The sequence below is a fragment of the Brachycentrus maculatus genome, unplaced genomic scaffold (assembly GCF_059751285.1).
Source record: "Brachycentrus maculatus isolate JH-2025_06_01 unplaced genomic scaffold, ASM5975128v1 h1tg000281l, whole genome shotgun sequence".
Taxonomy (NCBI): Eukaryota; Metazoa; Arthropoda; class Insecta; order Trichoptera; family Brachycentridae; genus Brachycentrus; species Brachycentrus maculatus.
Window position 1 is genome coordinate 338,500 of NW_028281032.1, and position 26,931 is coordinate 365,430.

At 31.7% G+C, this 26,931-nt stretch overlaps 1 protein-coding gene across 2 annotated transcripts in view; it reads left to right on the plus strand.

Moving 5' to 3' along the window:
- Nucleotides 1-26,931, plus strand: part of LOC148305194 (Y+L amino acid transporter 2) — a 55,142-nt gene that overhangs the window by 10,196 nt on the left and 18,015 nt on the right. For both annotated transcript variants that reach the window (XM_088267080.1, XM_088267081.1), the window contains exons 2-6: nucleotides 9,510-9,612; nucleotides 10,213-10,397; nucleotides 21,234-21,377; nucleotides 24,637-24,739; nucleotides 26,243-26,368. In XM_088267080.1, coding sequence (XP_088123206.1) covers nucleotides 9,528-9,612; nucleotides 10,213-10,397; nucleotides 21,234-21,377; nucleotides 24,637-24,739; nucleotides 26,243-26,368 — 643 coding nt within the window. In that variant the 5' untranslated portion in view covers nucleotides 9,510-9,527. The remainder of the gene's footprint in view (nucleotides 1-9,509; nucleotides 9,613-10,212; nucleotides 10,398-21,233; nucleotides 21,378-24,636; nucleotides 24,740-26,242; nucleotides 26,369-26,931) is intronic.

Sequence of the window (26,931 nt, forward strand, 5' to 3'; positions counted from 1 at the left end):
TACTCTCGGCATCTAGAAAACAGGAAAACTGAAAAAATATGTTGTTTCAACCGTACCCACAAAAAATGTTTCAACCGTCCCCAACCCCTCCTTTAGGTGGAAAACAGAAAATAGTAATGTTAACAATAATGGCACATTAAAACTAATCACTATATCGTGTTCTATAAGCTTCATTTCAAACACGAAATCATACTCAATAATATCGTTTCAATAGAAACCGTAATAAAAGGAAAATTCTCAGAACAAAAATACTTACTTTTGGTTATCAAAATACAATAGGACCTCCTACAAGCAACTGCACAGTGCGGCGAGCGATGCAACACTGATATGTGTGTTTGAACTTGTTGTCCACTTTGTTCGTCCCTTGGACCCTTCACCCTACCGCATACCGCATACGTTTGCAAGATATTTGCTCTGTTTCAACCGTCCTTTGTTTCAACCGTACCCAGTCTACCCTACAAATCACTTGATTGATTGATATGACGTGATTTGAAAAAAATACGTGAATTTCAATACTAGTAATACATAATTTAAAAAAAATAACTTGTATGCATCGATAAGCATCAATGCATATTTCGTTATATCGTTTTTTACGTTACTTGTACCATATATTTTTTATTTGAATGCTTAGTATGTTATAATGTTATATTATCTGCCTTTAAATTTAACAGCATATATTTATATATTTTTTGTGACTTTTAACATATGTTAGTCATGATAATAATAACACTTAATGATACAACATTTCAGGCACACTGTTAGACATTAATAAGGGCCTCTGCTACATAAAAAAATTACTCAACTCAACCACATATGCTGTCGAGAACTTACATATGATCTGTTAACAGAGATTTGGACTCACTGAAAATATTGTAAATAAAATAACTGGTCAAAACATATGTTTAAAAAATTTAATCATATTTTTAAGCGTCTCCTAGCATATGAAATAATTCAGGAAGTCTTACGTAGATTTCATAAAGGTCTCTACTAAATAAAATAAAACTTATTCAACTCGACCGTAAATGGTGCTGAGAACTGTCATGTGAAAGAAGGTATCAATTGAAGAATAAATGTAAAATTTAAACAACATTTTGAGTATGTCCAAATACTTGTTAACAAATAGTATCTGACTCAAAATTTCATACTCAAAATGTTGTAAATAAATTAACTGGTCTAATCATAAGCTTTTGAAAGAGAAGAATGCAGATCTGAATGTGAAATATTGGTAAACGGAGAGATTTTGGAACAGGTAGATGATTTCGTGTATTTGGGTAGTATGTTTTCTAGGTATGGAAAGATTGATAAAGATATAGAAAGGAGAGTGAATGCTGGGAACAAAGTGAACGGTGCACTGAAATCAGTTATAGCAAATAAAAACCTATCAGCGGAAGCTAAACTGGCAGTGCACAACGGAGTCCTGGTTCCAACTCTAATGTATGGAAGTGAAACATGGAGTTGGCAAAAGAAGGATGAAAGTAGACTGAATGCAGTCGAAATGCGATCTCTCAGAAGAATGTGCGACAAAACGATGTATGATAGATGTGCGAATAGTGAAATAAGGAAGGAATGCAAAGCTGAGATAAGCACTATCGATAAAATTAAGAAAGCTGTGTTGAGATGGTTTGGACATGTGGAACGAATGAGTGACGAAAGAACCGTAAAACAAATTTATGAGGCGAATGTTAGTGGGAAAAGAAGCAGAGGACGACCGAGAAAAACATGGCACGATCAGGTATGCCTAATACTTGAAAGTGGTCAGGTTAGGAGTCGTAACAATCGGCGGGTATGTATGAGGAGATGCATGAACGTGGAAGAGGCGAAGAATATTTGCAAGGACAGAGTGGTGTGGCGCGTAGTGATAAATTCTGGCGTTTCTTATGTATGTGATTATAATCATGGATGCGGAACTCTTATACTAATATAAGAGTTTCTGCTCAATAAAAAACTTCTTTTCATCTCACCAATAGATGTCTCTTATGAAGTTCTAATGATTCAAGAACAAGGTTTCTAAATTGCTTCATATGTAATATATATAGAACTTCCAAGAATTTGAGTAGTGTGGTTGTCAATAACGGGTAGAATTGGTGAATGTTACACGTGTGTAAAGTGATCACTTAAACCAGCCTATGACGGTCGTCAGCCCCGTAAATGCCCAGACTTCCATATATCTTCTTCATCTTTGATGAGATGTCAAAAAATAATAACGTTTGAACAGTGTGATTGTCAATCATGGGTAAAATAATTAATGTTACACGTGTAAAAAGCGATCTCTCAAACCAACTAGTATTGAAGTAATTTGTTTGTCTTGTGAACTCATTACCAGCGGATAATGTCATTCATTATTTAATCCATTAATTTACTTAATTTCAATAATTTACCTTAAATAACGTATCACCGAGTAATTATTTTTAATTAGACTTGAAATCATAAGTACCTACTCGACCCAAATACTGGACATTCACATACGTGATCGAAATCACTAATAAACGGAGATATTATAAGGTGCGTTACTGCATTCATTTCGAGAGATATATTTAACAAAAACGTCACAATTTTTTAGTGAGTCCAAATTATAGATCACAAATTCTGGATTTTGGTCCACTTAGAAGTTATTTTTATCAATATTTTTTTATATACATCCGCCTCCACAGCGCAGTGGTTAGCGTTCTATGCTACCATTCTATAGGTCCCGAGTTCAATTCCCAAGAGTCAAAATAAATATTAGTGGTTTTCCAATCTAATATTTGTTCAATACGGCCCTGGATTGGTATCTGAATCAGAAGGCTGATCACCTTTTTTCGTAAATTTAACGATCAAGATAACACTGCTTCTATACGACGCAATTCTCTATGCACCATTGGGTGTGGATCAGATTCAGAAGAACAATATATACATATATGTGTGTGTGTGTGTGTTTTACATATATTTAACAAGTATTATATTTGACCAGTTATTTTATTCAAAATATTTTGAAGGTACCAAAATCATTGGTCACAAATCTCGGTTTTTTCTCTTAGGAGTTATGTATTCATAGTGATATCTCAACATAGATGAAGAAGAATATGGAAGGAAACCAAATAATTTCACCCTCAGGTGTCGCTAATGAAAAACGCACGTGGAAGATTTTTTTTCAAATGATATATAACTACCCAACCTTGAGTAATGTGGTCATGGGTGAATGTTTACACGTGTATAAACTGATCACTTAAACCAGTCCTATCAATATCCAGACCTCTATATTTTTCTCCGTCTTTGTAATATATCTGATATAATATTAATAACTATCAATAATATAATATCATCAACTTCTAAGTGGACAAACCCAGATTTGTGAACAAAAATTCGGACACACTTGAAACATTCTGTATAATCATGAATGTTTTGATTTTCGCTGGACAATGATTTGTACGACAATTTTCATGTATCAAACAATAAGTGGAATGAAAGTATCAAAGTTATAGTAGAGCAAGTCGAACCTTATACGCTTGTCTTGTGCAGTGTTTCAAATACCGCCACCAGCCAACAGTTAGTGGGTATGATGAAGGAGGGTGCAATGAACCGATCTTTTTGTGAGGCAATTTGGCAATTCAAAGGAGCGTATTTACGAAACCTGTCCGACCAGCGTTCTTGGGATTCAATACCTCCGCCTCCTTCTGACAAGACACTAAGACACCGTCTATGAAATGAGTGATTAGCACGAATATCTACCATGTATAATAAAGTAAGGATAAATAAAATTAAAACAAATGGTTTCACCGTTTTAATTCGACACATTTAACATTTTAAAAAAAATATATAGTAAAAATATAATATTTGAGATTAACGTTGTTTTACCAACCATTAACCACTACACTACGGAGACGGATAGATATTAAAAGTATAAAAAAACTATCACAACTTATACAAACTCCCCATGAATACTTCCCGGTTTATCGGAATATACCAGTCATTAAAATTAAAGGACCAATGCGTAGAGCGTAAAATTCTAATATGGTTTGTAACTCTGCAGCTTTTGGACTGTGGTTCAGACAGGTATAACCACAGAGCTATTGAGTATAACGTACCTAAAGCCTTTAGCGATGGTAGGGAGCCAAAAAATAGCCTTCGGCGAAACTAAGTCTCGTGATAGTGTGTACTACAGAAGATAGCGTAAGCCGTAGTATGTATTATTTGAGATTAGTGAAACACGATCAGATTAATTGTAGCAATATATTATATTGCAAAATGAATCAATGAATCACTAATTCAGTGCCCACTCTACGAACTAGAATCCATCACATGCATACTTTGTGTCTGCTTTCAGATACGCGATTATAAGAGCTTATAATATGTAGGGCAATTTATCATACGAAAGTATGTCATAAAATCAAATATTCAGAGTGGCGCAAAATTATTCACTCTATCTGATGATATTTTAACTTTTGCAAATGGTGTCGTACGACAGTCATATTTGATATTTACAAACTAAACAATTGCAGTATACAAAAAATTCAAGGTGGCGCAAAATTAATCACCCTATCGGATCATGTTATAACTTTTGCAAATGGCGTTGTATGTCAATCATATTTGATATTTACAAATTAAACAACTGCAGTATACAGACAGATTCAAGGTGGCGCAAAATTAATCACCCTATCGGATGATGTTATAACTTTTGCAAATGGCGTTGTATGTCAATCATATTTGATATTTACAAACTAAACAACTGCAGTATACAGACAGATTCAAGGTGGCGCAAAATTAATCACCCTATCGGATGATGATATAACTTTTGCAAATGGCGTCGTACGTCAATCATATTTGAAGTTTACAAACTTAACAACTGCAGTATACAAACAGATTCAAGGTGGCGCAAAATGTATCATCCAATTTTGTTTTTGAAAGACTTTTTTTTTTCAAAAGAATAAAAAAATAATAAATTGAGAGATGGAAATCTTTATTTGGACCTTAACATTTTTTTCTGTTAAGTGGAAAAGATGATATCTGTCAAGTGGCTGCCGCCAGTGTTGATACATTTGTGCCCGTTTAATTAAATTTTGTAGTATTTTTAATTTGACTGGTTAATATAGTTTTTTGAAATTAACAGCATCACACGCAAAACTAAACATTGCTTTAAGCAAATTTAAAGCATATTTCTTGCTTTAATTAGACAAAAACTTTGCATATTATTACGTAATTAAGATTATCCACGGCACGTTTCCCAGTAAAATTAAGTACCCATGTATTTATTATACCTTGTAATTCTCATATTTATGGGCGCAAAGGAATTTAATATACTCTTTGAGTGAGTCATTCCGATGAACGTGCCTATGCTCATAACAAATAAGTACTCTCCCATAGACAATGGGCTATTTCCACTAGAAAGTAATATAAGATCCAACGTACAGTAAAACCTCGATATAAAGGACCTCTTTTTAACGAACATCGGATATAACGGACAAAAATCCGGTCATATGTGTAGCGGTCAGATATATTCAATACGACCGTCTTCTTCCTCTTCACCACATCCCCAAATATGTAATAAAAAAGTCTTGTTATACATGCATTCATTCACGTGTCGCTTCATGTAATAAAAAATTGCTAATAAAATCACTTCATACGTCTATATTAATATAACTACATATTTTATACGTATTTTCGTAATTTTAGAGAGTTGATTATAAAAAAATCAGCAAACTTCAAATGTGCCAACAATACTTGAATCCTTTTTTAAAGCAGGATTACCAAGAGCAAGCGCGTCGAAATCGAATAGCAACGTTACTTTACGATAAGTATCATCAGATAGAATTGTGTTTGTGTTTTGTATTGTTTATTTATATCTAAATACAGTAAAATTGGGATACAATTTTATGTTGTTTCACATTTTCAATAAATTTCGCAACTTAGTTTTAAAAAAATTGCTTAGCAAGAGCAGACCTGTCAGGAAGCCTAGATGCTTCTGTATCAGATCTGGGCATGCGGTCGGACAGCTTTCAATATCTAAATGCAGTGTTTTTATATATGTATGGAAATATTTTTTGAAACAAAGGTTTTTCAATTCATTTTAAACCTATTTTTATATACAGGACTTTTGGCTTTAACGGACAAACCCTTCCCCCAATAAGTCCGCTATATCGAGGTTTTACTATGCCATTTTACCAAAAAAAGTTAAGACTCTCATACAAATCCGAAATATAAGATTTACTTATCGAAAGAGCTCATTGTACCAAATCGATAACGTGTTGCACCATTACATTTTGGCATGGTTTTGTTTGTTGAAATACCGTTCAAACCAACCAGTTGAAGTTTCCTGCAAACGACAGTTTCCCGCATTTGCGTAACGGGGTTCAAAAGTACACATCGCTCACTCCTTTCAAGAACGTCATAAATCAAAAAACTGTATTTTTCAGGAGAACGTTTTTAAAGTTTAAAAATATAACACAATGTATTAAAAATAAATATCAAGCCACTTATTGAACTTTTTACTACGCAACAGATCTTTTTAAGTAAAACATGAAGATTTTTTCTCCATTTGAAAATTTTTTAGTTTATTTAAAAAAATAATTAAACAACACCTTTTCTTAAAAATGCAAAAGCAACATTTTCTGCCCTGTAGCGGGTAAATATTAAGTTAAAAATATGCCTCTTTTGCTGGGATATAGTTCATTTTCTGGGCATTCCGAAAACATGCACAACTGAAAATTTACGAATTTTGATTTATGACGTTCTTGAAAGGAGTGAGCGACATGTCTCACGCGGTATTAGGGATCCTCAAGTTGTGTGATTTTTGTTATGGCGGTCGATAAAAATAATGACGTCATTTATTGTTAGTTTTTTATTCCATTAACAAAAAAAATCTTTATTATCTCCCTTATTTCTTTAGCGATTTCAGTGCGAATATTCGTGATTGTCTTATCATTTTTTTTATATGAATATATTAGCCAGATACTTGGTATAGTCTAAGACCGATTACTTAAAAATTCAGAAAAAAACATGAATTTTATGTGATTTTTTTACTCAATGGTGTGGCCCCTTACTTTAGCATTTTATTTTCCAAATTATGTACACATATTTATTTCACTCTACCATCCCATTTTAGAGGTTTTTAATTTTAAAAAGTCTAATTTTTAGTAAATAAAACCGTTTAAAAAATATTAAAATATAAAAATCAAAGCGATGTCAGCCAGTAACATATATATAACAACAACTAATGTGCAATAAAATGCAAAATTTGCATACGAAACGTCCATTATCAAATGGAGTATACAGGTATTTAAAAAATCAAGTAATATGGAATTTCAATCGTAGTCAAAATAGTTAATATTACACTGTATAATATGATCACTGAAACCAGCCAATAATAGATCAAAGGCCCTGTAAACAGCCAAAGCTTCATATTGCTTTCTCTTAAAGATTATCTTTATTATAAATCTGGAAGTAATGTGTAATTATAAGTGAATTTTCCTCGGTGTTACTTTAGCAAGTTATTGTCTCAAAGTAATCAGAACATTGTAACACGTGTAAGGTATCATATTTCGATTGAACAATCAATTTCCGAAAAATGTCGACAAGCTGTTACACAGATGATGAATATTGTATTCATAATGTATACAAACGGAGACAATATCGTATCGTATTACGTATGTATACAAAGTTTATCAGGATAGCCATAACAATCTCAGAAATGAGAAGAATATTTAAAATATATCACTAAAATATAATAATAAATAATAATAAAACCCTTACCGCACCCCAATGGTGCATAGGGCACTGCTTCATATAAACGCAGTGTTATCTCGATCGTTTACACATGAAGGAAAGGTGATCAGCCCTCCACTTCAGGTACCAGTCCAGTGCAATATTGAATAAATATTGGAGTGAAAAAATCACTTATATTTATTAAACCCCCCTGGGAATCGAACCCGGGACCTCCAGAACGGTAGCCGAGCATGCTGACCATTACACTACGGAGGTGGACAGAGGAGAATCACTAAAATTCATGTATGTTATACTTATTTGGTATAAGTGATATGGATAAAATACGTGATTAGCTTTCAAATTATTAAAAACATTTTGTGTAAAATAAAAATATAAATAAAAACAGCAGAATGTGTCCAAATACTTGTTCACAAATCTGGATTATCACCAATTACGAATAATTTTTTTTGACATATCAACGTGGATGAAGAAGAAATAATATGGAGAAAAAAATCATCGCACTATAGATGGCTATAGTGAACTCGAGCATACTGTGTTACGAGTTTGATCAATACATCTAGAAGTTTCAAGAATTTGAGTAGTGTGGTTATCAATCATGGGTAGAATTGGTGAATTTTACACGTGTGTAAAGTGATCACTTAAAGCAGCCTATGACGGTCGTAAGCCCTGTAAATGTCCAAACATCCATATTCTTTCATCTATCTTGAGATGTCAAAAAAATCTTTAATTATGTTTGGAGAAAACCATGTAAGATTAATTAAAAGATTCGTTTATGCTTTTTATATATCGCTCACTCCTTTCAAGAACGTCATAAATCAAAAATCGTCAATTTTCAGTTGTGCATGTTTTCAAAATGCCCAGAAAATGTACTATATCCCAGCAAAAGAGGCATATTTTTAACTTAATATTTACCCGCTACAGGGCAGAAAGTGTTGTTTTTGCATTTTGAAGAAAAGGTATTGTTTAATTATTTTTTTAAATATACTAAATATTTTTCAAATGGAGAAAAAACCTTCAGGTTTTACCTAAAAAGATCTGTTGCACAGTAAAAAGTTCAATAAGTGGCTTGATATTTATTTTTAATACATTATGTTATATTTTTAAACTTTTAAAACGTTCTCCTGAAAAATCAAGATTTTTGATTTATGACGTTCTTGAAAGGAGTGAGCGATATGTCAAAAAACTCATTTAATTTAATTTGTTGAAAATTTTAAGAAAAATTTAAGAAATTATATATATTCACTACATTAATTTTATTTCTTTTTTATTTTTTATCCACCAGCAAAGAAAATAAGAAAATAATTCTTAATAATTTTAAAAATTAAATCTTTTACTTTGCAAATACGACTACTTCTTAAAATCTATCGTATCACGTGTTTCGTTGCGTTCAGCATCATTATCAAACACCGTATTTCATTGTTTGATAATGATGTGGAATGCATGGAAACACGTGTCACAATAGATTTGAATAAAAAGTGGTTATTATAAAGTGAAACCGTTACTGCCGAATAATTTAATGATATCATATTGAATCGTTAGTATTCACGGTTTGTCTAAATATTTTGAATACATCTTACTCTATTATTTTATACTGTTTATTTATTTATTTATTGGAAATCATCAGCCATTAACAAAAATAATATAAATATACAATATAAGGAGCCGATAATGAGGCCAATTACTGATTTCACATTTTATACAACAATATATAATATATATAACAACATACTGTTAGATTTCTGAAGAAATAAATTAATTGAAAATTCAATTCATGTGTCCATGTTTGATTTCTTTTTTCTTTTTTTTTACAGGGTATCTACTCCGCCAACATGACGGAGAAGTCTGAGGGGATGAAGTCGGCGAGCAGCAAGGAGAAGATGCAAATGGAGAACGAGAAAAATAAAGAATCCACAGGTATTTTAGCAATTCAGGATTTTTTGCAATGCAAATTATACATAAAAACTTTATTAAAAAGTTTATCAAAGTAATGATTTTTATAAGAAACACGTGAATGGCGCTTAGTAAAGTATAATTTTTTTAACTACCACATTAAGAAACGTGAAACTGAAAAAATGTATACATACTCGTGTATATCTTGTCTTTTGAGGGAGATCCATGGCTAGTTCGCAATATGATCAGGTTCTCTACGTCCTATGTGCCCATACCATATCAATTGCCTTTCCTCTACTTTACTATTAATGTCTGTTACACCCAGGTTTCTACAAATGACTCCATGACTTCCAAAAAACACTCCAGCTGACCATCTAAGCATTCACATTTCATTACACACATAAACATATACATTCCTACATTCATTTGTCATTTAAAACCAAACAAGAAAGATAAAAAATAATAACAATTACATTAAAATATCCTCTCTTCCAATCAATCTCGCAACACGTATTTCATTACATTTCAATTAGCGCGTGTTTCTTATCTTATTCGTCAACATGTTATAAACTTAGGCTATGATTATCGTCAACTTGGTCTTTATCTCTCCCGGTTGACTTCCAGAACCGCCGGCCGAGACGGAGGAGATCACGCTCAAGGCGAAGATGAGTCTCCTGAACGGGGTGACCGTCATCGTGGGCAGCATCATCGGCAGCGGCATCTTCGTGTCGCCCACCGGGGTCCTGCTGCACACGGGCAGCGTCAACGCGTCGCTGCTCGTGTGGATCATCTCGGGGATATTCTCCATGGTAAGCTCTTTCAGCATTTCAGCTTTAATGAAGTTACCCCGATACTACAGCGCGAGCGGTATGTTTGCCACAGCACGCCTACCACACTGGGATGGCCTGTTAAGGCACCGAGTGGCAGGCTTCCGGGAGAGGCTGATGAAAAGCTCCAACCTCATCATAAAGCGGCTTGTGGAGCACAGATGAAGGCTGGACATCTGGCGGCACTGGTGCACAGTGATGCGTTCGCCAGCGAGCTAATCTTCATCTACATCCCTCCAATTTTTCTTTTTCTCTTTCGCCGTTTCTTTTTTTTTTTTTTTTTTTTTATTTTATAAAAAAAAATGTTGTAAAACATATATGGCTGACTAAGTATTGCACCCACCACTTAGTCAAGCTGGAATAAAGATTTATTATTATTATTTCTTTTCCATAATGGATAAATTTAAATGTTGTGTCACTCTCTCTCGCTGCTCGCCGATAGTGATGATAGTGATGATTGTTTATTAGTGTATTCTTTATTAACCATAAAGAATGTAGCTACATATTTTTATTTATATTGTAAAAGACATTAGCCGTAGATTTTGGAAATTAAAAAAGCCATAAAACAATTTTTAAATATTATTAATAATCAATTAAATTTAATTATCAGTCCTATTTTTGATATTTTTCCAAATTCCAATCCTAAAATTTCTGCACAGTAGGTTTTTGTGTGTGTTCTCCACTTTACGTATGCGTGCGCAGCTTCATACTGTTTTTTGGTGATTCCATTAGTTGTTATTTGGGGTTGCTATGCAATGAATAATGAAAATAACATTTAGGATTTTTACGGAGTGTGTGGAAGTTTTTAAGTGAGAGTATTTTAATGGTTTTAATTAAAATAAACCCTGATGATGATAAGGTTCTTGTCGAAACCGGTAGGTATTAATAAAAAATTGGTTAAAACTAAATTATTTTATGTTATAAACATTAGACGTAAATAAAATAAAAAATACTCTACTAACATTTTTGACGTCTTAACATAGATGAAGAAGAATATGGAAGTCTAGGTGTGTACAGGGCCACGAAATCATAACCCAAGAATCCTGATTTTCGATAAAAAAAGTGTGATTCCAAACATACGTACATATTCACAAATCTGGCTTATCTCCACCTAGGAGTTTTTTACATTTTTGTTTACTTGAATATGTAAAAAATATCATGAAAATACAGTATTGTGAAAATATATTTGGGCACACTTAAAATGTTGTAAATAAAATAACTGGTCAAATTTTCGGATTTCAAGTATGTGAATATAATCCAGGATTCGGACCTAGCATACAAATAAATAAAATCTTTGCTTAATAAAAGCATTCCGCATCCCAGCATAAATAATCTTTGGACCAACTATTATAATTTACAAACAATAAAACACTGCAAACTATAATATTTAAACACAGCTACCTATTTGACAACGCTACCTACTTAACAAATACCTATTTGACAACGCTACCTACTTAACACAGCCACCTATTTGACAACGCTACCTACTTAACACAGCTACCTATTTGACAACGCTACCTACTTAACACAGCTACCTATTTGACAAAGCTACCTACTTAACACAGCTACCATTTGACAACGGGAAAAAGGATAATCAACATCTAAAAAGAAATAAAAAGCCAAGCTTAAAAATCGATAAAATTTCACCGCCTTTTCGCATTCTGAATGCCTTGCAATTTTCAAAGTTCACGACTCTTTTGTACGCCCAGTAATGCACTCTTCAGAAGCACGCTGTACCTAACCATTATATCGTACATACACATAACACGTACAAAATGAATAAGTTCTATGCTGAACTAATTCACCCTTTCAATATCTCTCTTTTATTATAGAATTTCTTACCCCCTATGCAGTTATGAAAGGAGTATGGAAAATAAGAATCAGGCTATTGCCCTGAAAAGAATGTAGATACAATGTAAACGAATTGTGCTTAATAATCACAAATAGGTAGGTATACCAAACAATTTTTCTTTACGTACTTAACTATGTGCTCAATATTAATGTGAGGCTTTAAAAAAAATAACTAAATTTGTTTTATTTTTGACATCCCATCAAATATAAAGAAGAATATAGAGTCTGGGCATTTACGGGGCTGACGACTGTCATAGGCTGGTTTAAGTGATCACTTTACATACGTGTGACGTTCACCAATTCTACCCATTATTGACAACCACACTATTCAAATTCTTGGAAGTTCTTTATATATTAACCAATTTCGAAACGTTATTCTTGATTCATTAGAACTTTACTAGAGACATTGTTGAGGTGAAAATAGGTTTTTTTATTGAGCAAAAACTCTTTTATTAGTATGTGAGATCCGAATCCTGGATTATAATCACATACTTGAGCAACGCCAGAAAATATCATTTTCATTTTTATTATTTTAAAAATAATATGAAAATAATTCCTATAATTGGACATAATCCAGATTTTGTGAACAAGTATGTGGACACTCAAAATATAGTAAAAAATAGTTTTATTTCTTAAAAGTAGTATTTATTAAACCAAGTACATAAAACTAAAATTTAATATTTTTTTTTGTTAATTATGTCAGTTGGTAATCGAATCCAGAACCTCCATGTCAGAGTAACTTCATTAAATTGTAAAATCTTCTTATCTCTATTTGTGTGTTTTTAATGCTTATGCCGTAAGTAGGCGTAATAATAATAAAACCCTTATCCGCATCCCAATGGTGCATAGGGCACTGCTTCATATGAACACAGTGTTATCTTGATCGTTTACACACGAAGGAAAGGTGATCAGCCCTCCGCTTCAGGTACCAGTCCAGGGTAATATTGAATAAATATTACAGTGAAAAAATCACTTATATTTATTTGACCCCCCTGGGAATCGAACCCGGGACCTCCAGAACGGAAGCCGAGCGTGCTGACCATTACACTACAGAGGCGGACATAAACAATAAAATACGTAGGCAATTAAAGTAAGTTCACAATTTTATGAAACTTTTACTAGTGTATACCACAATTATCATAGTGATGTTGATTGAATCGAAACACTGGTCACAATAAATTTAAAGAAATAGTGGTTGTTACCAAGAAAATAATAAATTAAATAATGGATAGTCAATGGAATTAATTTCATATCCTTATAACTATTATGAATTCATAATATTGGATACCTTTAAAAAATATTTTTTAAACTGACATTGAAATGGGCAATAACTTAGCATGGCCAATATCACTATTGTTCACCCTACACAACTTTCAGCACGAACCACAATGCTGTAATTACGACCACTCCCATGGATAATTTATAATACAATTTAGAAATATCCTTCCAAGAATATCGGGAACTTAACTAGAAGCGATGCATTACCTGAATTACGAATAACAAAAAGGAGCAAGAGATATTGTATTGAGATCCTTCTCCGACTGTTGAAAAGTATTTTTGTTCAAAACAGGTGTGTTAGGCAGTGGCGTACACAGATTATAAAACATTTCATGAATGTTTAGGATTAACGATTTTTATGGAGTGTGTGGAATACATTTAGGATTTTTATGGAGTGTGTGGAAGTTTTTGGTAAGAGTATTTTAATGTTTGTGATTTAAAATAAACCCTGATGATGACAAGGTATTGTCGAAACCGGTAGGTTAAATTGTATTTATAGAAAAAGTGGTGAAAACAATGTTAATCAATTTTATAAAGATTATAAATCATTTTTATTTTTAAAAAATTTAACAATTGTTTAATACCACATAATGAGTTTTATTTTAATACACGCGACTAGTTTCGAAAACAGATGTTTTTATCTACAAGTGAATAATAAAACACAATTATTATACAAGTGTTTAATTTTAATATTTTATTTACAAATTTTTAAAGTGATCAACATGTAATTCCACAAATTTAATGCCAAATCAATAAATAATAAAAAATAATAAATAAAATAATAAAACCCTTATCCGCACCCCAATGGTGCATAGGGCACTGTGTCTTATAAACGCATTGTTATCATGATCGTTTTACACATGAAGGAAAGGTGATCAGCCCTCCGCTTCAGGTACCAGTCCATGGTAATATTGAACAAATATTACAGTGAAAAAATCACTTATATTTATTTTAAATAATATGCTTATAAATGCTTTTTTTTTTATTTATGGAACTCATACATATTATAAATCATATAATTCTCACGTCGCTTCATTTGTGAGCTCGCTGTAGTATCTATGGTTGATTTTTTGCTTAAAAGAGTAACTGCTTAATAAAATCTTACTCAAATCAATCATAGATACTGTAGCTAACTCGCACATGAAGCGACGTGAGAATTACATACATAATATTTGCATCCAAAAAATTGAGTTGTGTGGTTAGCAATAATGGGTAGAATGGTTGATGATGATAATAAATACCCAGACTTGAGATGTCAACATGTAAAAATAAATGCTAAGTGGAGAAATCCAGATATCGCTCACTCCTTGCAACAACGTCATATACCTATCAAAAATTGTCAATTTTCAGTTGTGTGTGTTTTTGGAATGCCCAGAAAATGTACTATATCCCAGCAAAAGCGACATATTTTTAACTTAATATTTACCCGCTACATGGCAGAAAGTGTTGTTTTTGCATTTTGAAGAAAAGGTATTGTTTATTAATTTTTTTAAATATACTAAATATTTTTCAAATGGAGAAAAAACATTCAGGTTTTACCTAAAAAAAATCTGTTGCACAGTAAAAAGTTCAATACGTGGCTTGATATTTATTTTATACAGTGTATTATATTTTTAAACTTTAAAAACGATCTCCTGAAAATTCAAGTTTTTTTATATATGATGTTATTAAAAGTAGTGAACGATATGTGAACAAGTATTTGGACCCATCCAAAATGTTGTGTATAATTTATATATGAAATTGACAATTATTGCAAACGATTCAGTTTTTTTTTTTTAATTATTTAATATAATTACAAGAATTTTTTAAATAATTTAATTCAATTTCTAAAAATTTCTACCTTTGACAATCTAAAAATTATATTATATGAAAATCAAATGAAGAGACTAAGATCTTATATTTGGAGAGAGACTTACACTTATAATTTATTGTTTATGTTTGTGAGTGATATAGTTTTATTTTATAATTAATATTTTTATGATGTTTTTATTATTTTGTATGTGTGTTTGAGTGTGTTTTTTTTTCGATTAAAAATTGTAAAAGGCATTTAATTTTTTTAAACATTTTAATGTCTTCATGCAGTATGCATGTTTAACGTATCGCGTCTCAAAAATGTAGGCGCCTTCTAGCGGAATTAGTGCCCTTGAATTTTAGAACCGTAAAATTACACCCATTTCCTACCTAGAATGGAATTATTTATGACCTTGCTCGTGCAAAATTTGCTAATTCACACAATGAACTCGATTCTATGAACTACACCAGAGGCAGAAGTCGAAAACCAGTGACTCCCGTGCCGGATGTGCGACTTCAAAAGGCTGCATAATATAACCTTAGAAAAGGCCTTGAAATACTTTTTTACATCTCAACATAGGTGAAGAAGAATATGGAAGTCTTGGTATTTACAGGGTTTATGACCTGTTATAGGCGGGTAAAATGATTACTTTACACACGTGCAACATTCACCATTCCACCCATGATTTATAACCACACTTCTCAGATTTTTGGAACCCCTACATATATCATTAATCTCATGACGTATATTTTTTTATTTGATTTCTACTACTTCTTTATTTGATTTCTACTACTTCTCCCACATTTACTAAGAAAACTTCATGATGAAATATATTGTATAATGACAACATTTTGAGTGTGTCCAATTATTGGAGTTATCTTTCATAATATTTTTTTACGTCTAAACATAGATGAAGAAGAATATAGACGTCAGATTAAAATCTAGGATTCGGACCTCACATACAAATGAAAGAGTTTCTGCTCAATAAAAAAGCTTCTTTCATCTCACCAATAGTCAGAATTGTGATTCAAGTACTATGTTTCGAAATTTAATAATAATTATAGAAATTCCAAGAATTTTAATAGAGTGGTTGTCAATCATGGGTAGAATTGGTGAATGTTACACGTGTGTAAAGTAATCACTGAAAATGGCCCGTAAGTCCCGTAAATGCCCAGGCTTCCATATTCTTCTTCTGTATATATATATATATATATATATATATATATATATATATATATATATATATATATATATATATATATATATATATATATATATATATATATATATATTTATATATATATATATATATATTTACATATAAATATATATATATATATATATATATATATATATATATATATATATATATATATATATATATATATATATATATATATATATATATATATATATATATATATAGATATATATAGATATATATATATATATACATATATATATATATATATATATATATATATATAGATATATTTATATATATATGTATATATATATATATATATATATATATATATATATATATATATATATATATATATATATATATATATATATATATATATATATATATAGCAATGACCATTGCATCGACGTGACATTAAAATGACCGCCAAGAGTGTCATGTGGAGCACCGGTGGTCCGGTATACAATGTATGCATTCCTTCACAACACAGCCACATACTCAGATCAACTTATCGTTCATACTTCACTAATTAACTACACATTAAGAAGGAAGAATCCGATACCAACGGGAGTTTAATTGGAAGAGAGTTATCAGAAATTAACTGTACGATTTTATAGCAATCCACCTTGTAGATATCTGCAATTTATCGACTAGTTATCCACTATTTCAACACACATTTCTAGTTAGATACTTGGATATTCTTTATCCATCTTGTCCTGCGATATCTTGGCTGGTTTTCCAAACGGGAGGTTAACTTTATCTTCGTAGATTATTCGGTAAAATAAATACATACAAATATCGATCATTTATTTTTTGGTGAATTTAATATTGTAAAAATGCGGGTCGGGTCATCCACAAGAGTTAGTTCATTTATCATCTTAGTTATCTATCCATTATTGACAACCACACTACTCAAATTTTTGGAACTCCTACGTGTCATCATAAATCTCATGACGCTTAATATGTGATTTCAATGCAGCCATCTATGGATGGTTTGAAGAGCCTTTTATTTAGATGTATGCATGATTCTAATCAGATTTTACATACATACATTTAGGCATCTACCAGTATGTAAAATAATCCGGTAAGAATATTGCATACATTTAAATAAAAGGGGGTCTGCTAAATCAAAGCTTTCTCAAACCAACTGATAGAACTTATACATAAAGCAATACGTATATTTAATAATTTACAATACACTCCATATATTGTATTGAGTAAACACTTAAGCTAGCAAAATGCTAAGTCTTAAGCCCTGGAATGCTCAGATTTCCATCTTCTTTCGTATAAAAACGATAGATGATTCGTGATAATATATTGTATAATATAAACCTTTATTTTACATATTTATTTGTAAATATACAGTATCGAACAGATTAATTGAAACAAAACTTTTTTACGTATTTTCAACACCCTCCAAAAAAAATGTTTTGTATTGTGGACCAAGGTTACTTCTTTTAGTGACTGAGATGATGAATAGCGAAAAATATCACACACTTCTACTGGAAAAGATACTACCAGAGATACAAAAACGAAAGTCCAGTGGTAATGGAATATTTCAGCAGGATTTAACCCACTGCCACAAATCCAAAAAAAAATATGAAATTTTTCACACAAAAACAATGAACTGTGTTGGACTGGTCAAAATTTTTGCCAGATAAAAACCTTATTGAAAATCTATCGGCAATCTGTAAGAATTGGCTCTCCAAAATTGATTGCACTACGGTGGAAAAGCTCATTTTGTCCATAATTCAGGTTTGGTTTCGAGACGAAAAGATGGCATCCACGTCCCAAAATCTTATATAATAGATTATAAGAAGAAATGAAAAGACTTTGGTTTTTGATCCACTCACATTTTTATTAACCACCAACTAGTTTCGGCAACAACCTGTTGCCCTCTTCAGGGTTTATTATATATATATCTAAAATAAATTTTATATTTAAATTAAACCCTGAAGAGGGCAACATGTTGTTGCCGAAACTAGATGGTTGTTAATAAAAATGTGGGTGGATCAAAAAACAAAGTCTTTTTATTTCTCAAAATAATATAATATTATATATCACTATGATCCACAAATTTAATGCTTTCAATATTCAAAATATTAAATAGTAGATGCCAAGAAGAGTAAAATCTTTGATTGAGCCCAAATAAGATCATTTTAAATATTAATTTATGAAATAACTAATAAACAAAAGATTTTACAAAACTTTTTACGAAAATACAACAAAAAAGAATTTTTTTCAATTAATCTGTAAATAGTATATCATTCAATGAAAAAATAATAAAATAAAAATGAAAAATAAAACACTTTAAAATTTTGACTTTAACCTTTATATTCCTCAGTTTTATTTATATTTATAATCATGATTTGATTCTGCAAATAACGAATAAATCAAATCAAATACAGCTTTATTGTATACGTAAATAAAACATCAACCAACTTTTAGAACTTCAACTTTTTTCCCAAGTGAACACAGCAAATCAATAAAGAATCTCTGTATGCGAAAAGAAGACAATATAAGCCATTTTCCCAGCCAATTTGTTTTCCCTTCTTAGTGAAGATTGCTTTCTCAATACAACGCCGTATTTCTCGTTAGCTTACTTAGGAAAGGGACACTGATTGCTCCCCTAAGGATATTTACTCTGGTTTTTAATTGGAAATTACGTCTAGAAATCTTCTGAGTGATTGCGCATACAATCTCAAGCAATTAGAAGAAAGAAATATAATGATGTTGCTTTGTTGCCTGTTTCATTACTGTAATTTACAAAATAGGAAGAAATTATCAAAATTATTACAGAAGGGTGGGTACTGACGCAGTTATTAATATTTTATTACAAAATATAACAAAACATCATTATATTCCCCATGACTAATTGATGTTGTTGATTTTGGGACATTATTTGGCAACCGAATCTGTATGTATATGCTCGCGTGTGTGTGTGTGTGTGTGTGTGTGTGTGTGTGTGTGTGTGTGTATGTGTGTGTGTGTGTGTGTGTGTGTGTGTATGTGTGTGTATGTATGTGTGTGTGTATGTGTATGCGTGTGTATGTATAGTAAAAAAAATACCTATATATATATTTATATATATATATATATATATATATATATATATATTTTTTTTTTTTTTTTAATAATTAAAGCGTTTACTTTGTGGTCAGTCTTTTTTACTTTTTTATATAAAATGTAAGTAATGATAGTATATAACAACTCACTGATATTTTTGTCTACCCGTCTCTTCGTCAGGACAATCACTAGACCAGCATGCAAACAATACTACACGTCACTATCATAGTACTATTCACGCACTTACAACGCACTTACGCGAGGAAACGACGTGATGGTTAGTTAACGCGTTGACTACCAACTACGAGATAACTCGTAGATTGCGTTCTTTGCTAGGACGCCGACTACGAATTATCTCGTACTGTGTTTACTTGCCATATTCGTGCAGCTACGATAAAATTCCTGGTATATCAGTGCTAATATGGATAGATAGCTTCTGAGAAGAGAAGAAAAATCAATGCATGAACAGAAAATTTATTTACAACATTTTGAGTGTGTCCAAATACATTTTGAGTGTGTGGCGTTTCTCATGTGTGTGATTATAATCCAGGATTCGGACCTCACATACTAATATAAGAATTTCTGCTTAGTAAAAAGCTTCTTTACATATCACTAATAGATGTCTCTAGTGAAGTTCTAGTGATTCAAGAACAATGTTTCTAAATTGGTTCATATATATATAGAACTTCCAAGAATTTGAGTGGTGTGGTTGTCAATAATGGGTAGAATTGGTGAATGTTACACGTGTGTACAGTGATCACTTAAACCAGCCTATGACGGTCGTCAGCCCCGTAAATGCCCAGACTTCCATATTCAAAAAATAATAAGAAAATTTACTAATGAATGAACCGAAAATATGATTATAAAAAAAATATTTAAAATCAAGAAGTAAAATAATATTTTTAAGGTTGGGTTTTTAGACCGGAATTCTGAAAATCGCAGTGGCAGTCAACGTGTTTATTTAGTTAATTAATTAGAATTGAATAATTTTTTATTGAAAATTGTATTTACTGTAGGGCGCATTGCCATTCCTCCACCAACATTAATTCCTCTCCTTAAAATTAACATGAAACTACAGTTATGAAAGAAGAGAAGATAATGCATCAGAACAACGTTGCATAATTCTGGGAATCGACCCGAGAAACCTGTTTGAATAAGGTGTAGTCAAATCTCGCGATGCAACCACGAACTTGACTTTGTTCCCCGCCACGACGGTTGCGATAATAAAACAGATTTAACGGCATAAAATATGACAGCTCTGTCAAGAAACACGCTTTCCGCCATAAGCAATATTAGTGTTTGTATGTTTATGTTACGTTCAACACATTGCGCTGCCATTTCCGTCAAGAAAACTATTGGTAGAGATCGAAATCTTACTTTTATTCTCAATTTAACATAATAAAAGTACGCTGTATAATCTTTAACTCCAAATACTCAGGTTGTTCTGTAAAAGAATGAAAGAAATAAAATAAATCCTTTTCAAAATAGACGTTACGTCGCCATCTTGGTTCTTCTCTGTCACATACTGTTTTTATATTATATTTAACATTTATTTTTTTCACAATTTTTAAATAAAAAAATACATTTATTTTCAATATTTTATCTAATTATTCCTTTTCTCTAGGTGGGAGCTTACTGCTATGCGGAGCTGGGAACCATGATAACGAAAAGCGGTGCAGACTACGCCTACATCATGGAAACGTTTGGGCCATTCCTGGCCTTCATCCGTCTCTGGATCGAGTGCATGATCGTCCGGCCCTGTTCCCAGGTAATTGTCCATAAATAACATTCTTCTTCCTCCTTATTTTGATCAATGGGCGACCGAAATATGATGGGCTATACGGCTTTATTCACAAGGTATTTAAAAACCCTTACCCGCACCCCAATGGTGTATAGGGCACTGCATCATATAAACGCAGTGTTATCTTGACCGTTAACACGTGAAGGAAAGGCGATCAGCCCTCCACTTCAGGTACCAGTCCAGGGTAATATTGAATAAATATTTGAGTAAAAAAATCACCCATATTTATTTGATCCCCCCCTGGGAATCAAACCTACGATCAAATCATTACACTACGGAGGCGGACAAAAAGGTATAGACAAATGAAACACATGCAATCGAGATTAGGGAAATAAAACCAAATATGCACTTTTGGAGCTGCAAAAAAATTATTGCCAACAGTGTCTAAAATATGTTTTCGTGCGCAAACATTTATTTCGCAAAAATATTAATATATCTAGCCAAGGAATGAATAATTTACTAGAAATCCCTTTTTGCAAATCCAGACCCGCGCAGACACTCATTTTTCATAGCTCCTAAGCTGTTTAATTCATTCCACTAAAACTATATGTTAGACATTAATTACCTAAACGTAAAATTCATATAGTACAAATCATAGTCATACAGGAGAAAATGACCAAGTGCATTTTTTACAAAAACGTGATTATTGACTATTTGATATCTAACTAGCTTAATATTACCCTGAAAAAATCCCAAAGCGATTTCAAACTTGGAAGTATAATAAATTGAATTGTTAAAAATGACTAACTGCATTGATGTTTATTTTCTTGTCAAGCAAAAGTGACTTAAATGGCCCTCCGAACATTTTACGTTTTGTTAGTTGGTCACTTTCTCCTGTACGACTACGATATGTTGGACATTAATTACCTAAGTTTGTTTCAATTTAAAATTTTGCTTTTATTATTTATTTTAAAAAACAGATCAGAACAGAAGTACCTTTTTCTTTTAAACGTAAAACTCATATAGTACATATTTGATAACTTTTTTCATTTTCAACTTTTTGATTTCTTGTTTTCTGTTAAAATCAAATATTATTTGTTTGTATTAGCACTTTTAATCTTTTTTTCTGATATTTATTTTTTATTGCCAGTGCTCTTTATTAAAACCTAAAATTAAATGTATACCCACATACAGGCCATGCCTTTGTGGAATCTTATTTTGTGTTAATGTTCTATATTTTTATGTATTTGTAATTAAAATATATTGTGAAATGTAAAAGAATTTAAAATTAATTTAAAAAACACCCTCATTTCCTATTGAATGGTTAAATTTAACATGAGTATTAAAATAAAACACTTGCATAAGAGCACTAACATTTTTAAAAAAAAACTGTGTATGATTTCCGTATTAAATAATATACGTACCTAGTTTTAAATACACGTTAATATGTTTACGAGTATAAATTACACCGTTACAACTTCAATAAGTTGTACTTGAACCAACTTCATTAATGGTCTGCTAATTCAATAAAACCAGATAGTGCGATGACCACCGCGATATGTGCTATATCGGTTTGTATCACTGTTTAAACACATTTGTAAACAGTAATTTTTAGAAGCTTTTCAAAAGAAGATTTTAATGTGAAACTTCTAAGGACATGATTCGACGATGAATTTTTATATGTGTATTTATTTATTTATTTATTTACGGTTCACAAACAATGAAAAAACATATTACAATAAACGAAATACAGTGCAATACAAATAGTTTTGATGTTTTTCATTAATTAGATGGGAACACAACAAGCTTACAGAAACAATAAAGGTGCAGAAACAATAAATAGTAATTTGGTTGTAAAAAAGGGTAATAACAATTAAAAGTAATGAAGTAAGAAAAATAAAAATAAAAATTAGAAGTAAAAATTAAAAGTGAAATTAAACTACGCTACATAAGATACAAAATTCAGGACTCCACCAGATTAGGACCTTGGTGAAATCAATTTGAAATAGATTTCACCAATCCAGTAATAGTCCTCTTGTATTTCTCCGTGCCATTATTAAATATGTCGATGGTCACATTATCAGTATTTTCTAAATTATTATACAATCTTAGCATCCTAGAAATGGAGTTAAAGTGTGCCATATTATTGTTATATACTGGGAGAGAAAATGTGTTGTGCCTCCTTAATCGCCGAGAGGGAACATTCATTGCTATCTTCTCGACACAAAATTCTGAATCAATGTTACCATGGATTATATTATAAAGATACATTAAGTCTGCAATTTGTCTCCTGATTACCAATTTGTCAATATTGAAATATTCTAGGCGCTCCTCATAACATAACAGAGTTCGGCCTAGGTGACATTTAAATGTGAGCATACGAAGAAAGTATTAAGATATTATTAAGATATTATTTTTAAGAAAGTATTAAGATATTATTTTTTTAATTGGCTTAATCGAAAGGCCGTACAGTGGAACCAAGAGGCGGTGTGTGACCTGTCCAATGTGCTTTTGCTTTTTGAATGGGACCGACGAAAAGTTACTCTTACTATTTATCGGTATTGATTATTTTAATCATTCTAACCTCTTCTTCATCTGAATGCTATAAACTTTGATTACACATTCCCCGCCGAGCGTCTGATCTATTTGACATTGAAATTCGGTTCTCGATTTTCATCATTTTGCTGACGCACAATCAGATGTCTGTCAACTTATAGCCTATTGAGAATAGTCGGCAAAACGCGAAGACGTTTAACACAGCACTATTCTCGCTCCGTCGGCATCGAACTGGGGGCGGGAATGAGATGAATCTCAATTATCTGCGTGGAGACACAACTTTAAAGAGAATTAAGTGTCGTTATTCTGGCGAACGGGAAGCCCAAATTCGGATACAATTTCACGTGAATAAATCTGCTCATTATTCAAAGAATTGTATGAGGCTTCTTGTAAAATCGATCGTAATGTGAACTTCACGGAAACAATAATTATGAGTCCCAAAAACCAGATCATCTCTGTCAATTATAAAAACCTACAAACAGTAGGAGATAAGATAAAACTGGGCAAGGAGAACCAAATGGCGGATCTGCCAAGAAGAATAGGACTGGTACTAAAAAGAAAAGTGTACGAATCCTGCATTCTAATGATAAATAGTAATGTCTCAGACGTTTCTTAAAAGTTAAAGGAGAAGGTGAATTTTTAGTTATTTTTTACAAGGAGAGGTAATTCATTCCAAATTTTATGTTCATTTTTTTCCTTTCAGCAATTAAAATGATTTTACTTGTTTCAGGCCATCGTTGCGCTGACATTCAGTGTGTACGTCCTGAAACCATTCTTCCCCGAGTGTGCCCCGCCGGATGAGTCTGTCAGACTCCTTGCTGCTTGCTGCATTCGTAAGTAACATTGCTTACGAATATATCTACATACTCTAAACATAGCTACAACAGTATTAATCGTGGGTCGGCAAACTTTTGTTGTAAATGGGCCAATTTTTTTACGTGCGGATAGGTCACATATCGCTCACTCCTTTCAACAACGTCATGTATCAAAAATCGTCAATTTTCAGTTGTGAATGTTTTCGGAATGCCTTTACATGCACTTTTACTTAATTGCCTTGACTTTGATTTTCGGTTTTAGTTTGTATTTAGACCTGAAGATGGAAGCATAGCTTCTGAAACTAGTTGTCATAATAAAATGAACTCAAGTGGTAAAAAAAACAAGTGTTTTTCTTTTACAATTACGTATTTATACATATACCATATGTCAAATATCAACTATCGACAATTTTCAGTTATGCATGTTTTCGGAATGCCCAGAAAATGTACTATATCCCAGCAAAAGCGGCATATTTTTAACTAAATATTTACCCGCTACAGGGCAGAAAGTGTTGTTTTTGCATTTTGAAGAAAAGGTATTGTTTGATTATTTTTTTAAATATACAAAGATGGTATTTTAGGTCAATAGGTTAAAGCTTCTAAATGATAAATCCATCCAGTCTTTTGATTTTTCAGGAAGAGAAAAATAAAAAAAAAATCAATTATTTTTTTTTACTTTGTATAAAATTATATTTTTGATCGTGTTTGCCTGACGGTCTGAGATAAATACTTCCATTTTTCATCAAAACTTTTTTTCTGAAAAAAGCAGTAACAAAGCCATCGATCCTTGTACCTTACAAATTTCTAACTAGTTATTAACTTATTCTAAAAAACTTTACTGTATTTTATTTTCAAAAATAATGAAAAAAATCACAACATCTTGAGTGTGTCCAAATACTTGTTCACAAATCTGGAATATAATCAATTATAGTAGTTATTTTTTTATTATTTTATGACATCTTATCAAAGATGTAACACGTGTAACATTCACGTGTGTAAAGTGATCCCATAAACCAGCCTAAGACGGTCGTCATAGGCTGGTTTATTCTTCTGGGTGGCAAAAAATTATATAAATCACACAATTGATACAAAGCACTCATTCCACACTCATAAATTAAAATTATTACTCTTTGTACTACATAAAAGCCAAATTATGAATTATTTAGAAAATTTAGAAATCCAAAAAAACCTAAATTCTAATAATAATTTATAAAATAATATATTGTTTCAAAATTCTTCACCTTTGCTTTCTATTTTCAAACTCCGCCCCCTTGACTAACCCCCTCCCCCTAACTTACCCCTCTCCTTATTTATAGAACAATTTTATTTTTATTTTATATTTTAGTTATTATTCAGACCTAACGATGGAAGTTTAGCTTCCGAATCTAGTAGTCATTAACAAACTCAAGTCGTATAAAAACAAGTGTTTCTTTAATAATTTTTATTGAATACATATTTTGATGAACAAAAAATGAAAGCTTTTTGTCAAGTTAATTAACAGTGCGTATTTTCTGCCTATAGTGGTGCTGACATTTATCAACTGCTGGGATGTGAAGTGGGCTACCATAGTTCAAGACGTATTCACCTACGCCAAACTCGTTGCTCTTGGCATCATCATAGTGGCAGGCATTCAACAGCTCTACCAAGGTAATAAATACCCTTATTTTGATTTATTTTCATTTTTAAGGCATAAAACAGGGTTGTGTAATGTCACCATAGTTGTTTGGTCTGTATATGAGCATTTGTATGAAAGAGATTAAAATAATCGAAGCAAGAATGGCAAATGTGTCTGGTGGTTGCTTGCAGTATGTGGATGAAAATTGAAAGTTGCACGCCGTGAAAATTTGCAGAAAATAGTGTCAATGAATACCGAGAAAAAAATTGCAAGATCAAGTATTTCAAACACTTGAAAGCGGTCAGGTCAGGAGTCGGAATAATTGGCGGGTACGTATGAGGAAATGAATGAATGTGTAATGGGCTAAGATGGTTTTGTAGACAGATTGGTGTAGCGTTCTATTCTCTCTTCCTGCCCCTGCGGAAAAGCACCGTGATGGTTAGTTTTAGTTAAAAAAAAAATTATCTATTAAATTTTAGATCAAACACAAATTTTTTTAGTCTACTAAGTTGTATTTTACTGTTGAAAAAACACATAAAAATCAATTTTGTGACAATTGTTTCGCCTAGTTATGGCATTTTCAATTTCAACAGTA